The sequence below is a fragment of the Egretta garzetta genome, unplaced genomic scaffold (genome assembly GCF_000687185.1).
Source record: "Egretta garzetta isolate BGI_Z169 unplaced genomic scaffold, ASM68718v1 scaffold101, whole genome shotgun sequence".
Taxonomy (NCBI): Eukaryota; Metazoa; Chordata; class Aves; order Pelecaniformes; family Ardeidae; genus Egretta; species Egretta garzetta.
The window spans coordinates 1993029-1997698 of NW_009258666.1; the positions used below are offsets into that span (position 1 = coordinate 1993029).

The 4670-nt window shown below is 56.1% G+C and overlaps 1 protein-coding gene across 1 annotated transcript in view; it reads left to right on the top strand.

The window, feature by feature from the left end:
- The first annotated feature begins 10 nt into the window (after positions 1 to 10).
- Positions 11 to 4670, top strand: part of BSDC1 (BSD domain containing 1) — a 6933-nt gene continuing 2273 nt past the window's right edge. The window contains exons 1-7 of the mRNA XM_035903975.1: positions 11 to 703; positions 1306 to 1476; positions 1594 to 1648; positions 2040 to 2155; positions 2349 to 2417; positions 2624 to 2705; positions 2896 to 3423. Coding sequence (XP_035759868.1) covers positions 596 to 703; positions 1306 to 1476; positions 1594 to 1648; positions 2040 to 2155; positions 2349 to 2417; positions 2624 to 2705; positions 2896 to 3423 — 1129 coding nt within the window. The 5' untranslated portion in view covers positions 11 to 595. The remainder of the gene's footprint in view (positions 704 to 1305; positions 1477 to 1593; positions 1649 to 2039; positions 2156 to 2348; positions 2418 to 2623; positions 2706 to 2895; positions 3424 to 4670) is intronic.

Below are 4670 nucleotides of genomic sequence, written 5' to 3' on the forward strand. Positions count from 1 at the left end.
CCCCTGCCCAGGGGTCGGTGGGTTGGGGGAGCCGCGGCTTTGTCAGCAACGACTCCGGTGCCTTTTGAGCTTTGCCCTAGTGACTGCCCGACGCCCAGGGAGGGCGTGTGGCTGTGGCGCAGCCGGTGACGCCGGGAAGGGGACCGAGCGGTACGCGTAGAGGGGGTTCGGCTGTATTTGTCGTAACTGTGGGAGCCGGGGACCTGACTGTCACACTGGGATCTTACAGCTCAGGGGAGCAGGGAGGGCTTGTGCTTGCAGCATGGCTTTCTGATGTGTAATTTCCTGCCTGTGACAGCATTGCTTATGTTAATTATACACAGGGCTTTTCCTAACCTGTGTTTTTCCTATCTTAGCTTAAAAAACCCCCACACTGTAAGGTGCTTTGGGCATAGCTGCTTCCACTTGTTATGCTGGTTATTACGGTCTTACCCATTGCATGAGTTGGGGGTGAGGGCTCGGCTGAGCTAAAGGCTCTCGCACTTTAATCTTTGTAATGTGCCAGGTGTTCCCAGAGTGACCGTGGCTTTGGAGAGCAAAAAGATTGCGTGATCTATGTGTCATCTTCTTACAGTCCACAGAAGCTTTGGAATTCATGAAGCGGGACCTGGCTGAGTTCACTCAAGTAGTGCAGCATGATACAGCCTGCACTATCGCTGCTACGGCCAGTGTGGTCAAGGACAAGCTGGCAGTGAGTATAGGAGTAAGAGAGCTGGGGTTCTTGTTGTAGAAAGCAAAGTGGGGGGTGAATAGCCTCTGAGGACACGATCCTCTGAGCAAACCCCAGCGTGTAACCGCGAGCTTCAGGTTTCAGACTTTCTCCCCGGTGCGGGTTTGGTGCTGAGCACTGTATGGAATTTCCTTGCTGTAGAGGTGAGGAACCTCTGGAGACGAGTGGAGACAAGTTCCCTGTGCTTTCCCTCTCCCAGCATGCTGTGTAGGTGGGATACTGGCCGTGGTGCTGCAGTATGACATCAGATTCTGCACAAGCTGTCAGCCTTAGCCCCGCACAGCTGCCGCTGTGACAGTCCAACCCCCAAACCTGGCTGCGTCCTTCCCCTCAAAGCCTAGGCTCAGTTCCAGACAAACCTATTACAAGGCCTGCCTGCCCCACCGCCACCTGAGGCTAGTGCCTGCCACCACACCCTTCTCCTAGCCCAGCCCTGGCCACACAGTTGCCTTGTTAGTACTTTTTTGAAGGGAGAGACATCCTGCTTCCCTAAAGGAACCTGTCCAGAAAAGACTGAGACTTGTCCTGCTGCTGCAGGTACTGTTACTTACACTATGCTGCTTTTTCTCTTCAAGAGGACAGAAGTTTCCTCAGGTGCGACTGAAAAGGTGAGGAAAGGGCTCTCTGACTTCCTGGGTGTCATCTCGGACACATTTGCTCCCTCGCCAGATAAGACCATTGACTGCGATGTCATAACACTGATGGCAACACCTACAGGTACCACAGAGCCCTATGACAGCGCCAAGGTGAGTGCCCCGTTCCTGGAGCTTCTCTCTGGGGTGTGGAGTCCCGAGCCCTGTCCTCTTGGGGCTCTGCTGCTGCCTCTCCACTGACAGCTCTGCCCTCTGTGTCTTCTCCTCCAGGCTCGCCTCTACAGCCTCCAGTCAGACCCAGCCACCTACTGCAACGAACCTGATGGTACGGGGGGGGCTTGGCGGTGCTGCTGAGCCTGGCTGGCCCTTGCGTGGGGGCTGTGGGCCATCCTGAATTGGCCAGGGCCTTTTGCCATTGGGCCTGCTGGTTTTGCTGTAGATGGGGTCACTGTTTGTGGAGAGCAGATCTGTCCATTGCACTGGGGACTAGCTGAGACTGAGAGTTTGCTGGGCCAGTTTAAAATGCTGCTACAGCTGGTGCTGTGTGGCCTTGTGCTGACAGAGGATCTGGAATGTGGGGTGGGCTTGTCTTCCTCTTCCTTTGCCCCTTGCTCACCCCAGCTGGTATGGTCCGTAGTATTTTTCCAGTGACACCTCCCAAAACTGTTCCTGCCCTGGTTGTAGCAAGGATTGTTATCTCTACTTGTCCTGTACAGGCCCTGCTGAGCTCCTTGAAGCCTGGCTCTCTCAGTTTAACCTAGAGGAGAAGAAAGGGGAGATTGCAGAGCTGCTGGCAACCAGCCCTTCCATCCGGGCTCTCTACACCAAAATGGTAAGGCCTTGTCTGGCTCCTGTAGTGGGCAAGTTTGGGCTTGGGGTATGGCGTGGGGAAGCCCTGAGCTGCTCAGGTGCTGGAGTTTGGTGGTAGAAAGGGTAGCTGCAAGGCTCAAGAGGAGAGGGGAGCAAGGCAGCAACCGCAGCCCTCCCTCTGAAGTGACTCATGGTGTTTCTGGTGTTACTTCCAGGTCCCGGTGGCTGTTTCCCATTCTGAATTCTGGCAGCGCTACTTCTTTAAAGTGCATCGCCTGGAGCAGGTAGGTCAGGAGGTGGGTGTCTCCCCCTGTGGGTGGGCACTCCAGCCAAGGAGTTCTCTAACGCAGACCAAGGTAGAAGATCCTTCTCCTGGAAAAGCAGGGATCTGGGCTGCCTTGTCTGTGTTCTTGTTATCACTGATGCTGAAATGCTTGGGGGAAGAAAGGACTGGGGACGTGAGTCGCTGCTGACACTGAATTCCCTGCAGGATGAAGCCCGGAGGGAGGCGCTGAAGCAGCGAGCGGAGCAGAGCATTCACCAAGAGGAGCCAGGCTGGGAAGAGGATGAAGGTGGGTCAGATGGTTGGGGATCTGTGGGAGGGCTCGTGCAGACCTTGCCAGGTCTCAGTTAGAGAGGGTGGTGGCTCCTCCTTGCTCCCACAAATTCAGCTCCCAGCCCAGCTGCAGCCAACCCTGCTGCACTCTCAGCTGCTGCTGTGCTTGCTGAAACATCTCTCGCTTCTCTTCTGCCTTCCTACAGAGGAGTTCTTGGGGATGTCACCCCTGCCTTGTGCAAACGTGAAACTTCCAGAAGCAGCAGAGAAAGAATCTGCCCCTGCAGCCCTGGAGGGAAGCCACCTCACTGCTCACAAGGGACCCTCTGCGGAAAGCTGGGCTGTCCTCCCTCCGGAGCCAGCCCCAGCAGAGGGGAGCCCCTCTGAGAGTAGTGAGAGCATCTCCCTTGTGACTCAGATTGCAAACCCTGCCTCTGTGCCTGCTGCGCAGCTACAGACTGGAGCGCAACCACCTGGGACCAGAGACTGGCGGAGCGCCCCCCCGAAAGAGCGGACCTCCCTGCCAAAGCCCCCAGAACCCGGTCGTCTTTCTGCACCTGCCCGGGAGTCAGCAGCATCCTCAGAGCAACCGGCTGTTACAGAGCTCAAAGAGGGGGAGAGCAAAGCCCAGGGCAGGACAGGGACTCTGAAAGAGGAGGGACCAACAGATCTACGAATCTTTGAGCTGAACTCGGATAGTGGGAAATCTACTCCCTCCAACAACGGCAAGGCAGGTGTGTATGTGGGGCCAGCACAGGGCCTGGAAACCTTCTGCAGCTTTTTGGGGGAAAGGGCTTTTATTTTTTTTTTTTTTTTTTTTTTTATTCTGGGGGAAGAGGAAAAGGATTTTGCCAAAATCATCCAGGAAGCTTAGATCCAAAGACTGTCTAATGGCCAAAACTAAAGTGGAAGCAACGGGCAGGGTCAAATGGGTCACATCAGATGGTGACAATCTGTTCTCAGTGGGCAGCTGGACCGGTGTCACCGCTGGCTTCGGCCTGAGCCCTGTTCCTGGTGCTCCTTCAGGAGAACGGAGGGTGCGACTCCTCCAGGACCCTGTGGAGGGACGTGTCGCAGCTCTGGCTGATGCTGTTTACAAACCTTCCATTGCAGGGGATTTGGGCTTGGGGTATGGCGCGGGGAAGCCCTGAGCTGCTCAGGTGCTGGAGTTTGGTGGTAGAAAGGGTAGCTGCAAGGCTCAAGAGGAGAGGGGAGCAAGGCAGCAACCGCAGCCCTCCCTCTGAAGTGACTCATGGTGTTTCTGGTGTTACTTCCAGGTCCCGGTGGCTGTTTCCCATTCTGAATTCTGGCAGCGCTACTTCTTTAAAGTGCATCGCCTGGAGCAGGTAGGTCAGGAGGTGGGTGTCTCCCCCTGTGGGTGGGCACTCCAGCCAAGGAGTTCTCTAACGCAGACCAAGGTAGAAGATCCTTCTCCTGGAAAAGCAGGGATCTGGGCTGCCTTGTCTGTGTTCTTGTTGTCACTGATGCTGAAATGCTTGGGGGAAGAAAGGACTGGGGACGTGAGTCGCTGCTGACACTGAATTCCCTGCAGGATGAAGCCCGGAGGGAGGCGCTGAAGCAGCGAGCGGAGCAGAGCATTCACCAAGAGGAGCCAGGCTGGGAAGAGGATGAAGGTGGGTCAGATGGTTGGGGATCTGTGGGAGGGCTCGTGCAGACCTTGCCAGGTCTCAGTTAGAGAGGGTGGTGGCTCCTCCTTGCTCCCACAAATTCAGCTCCCAGCCCAGCTGCAGCCAACCCTGCTGCACTCTCAGCTGCTGCTGTGCTTGCTGAAACATCTCTCGCTTCTCTTCTGCCTTCCTACAGAGGAGTTCTTGGGGATGTCACCCCTGCCTTGTGCAAACGTGAAACTTCCAGAAGCAGCAGAGAAAGAATCTGCCCCTGCAGCCCTGGAGGGAAGCCACCTCACTGCTCACAAGGGACCCTCTGCGCAAAGCTGGGCGCTACTCCCTCGCGACGAGGT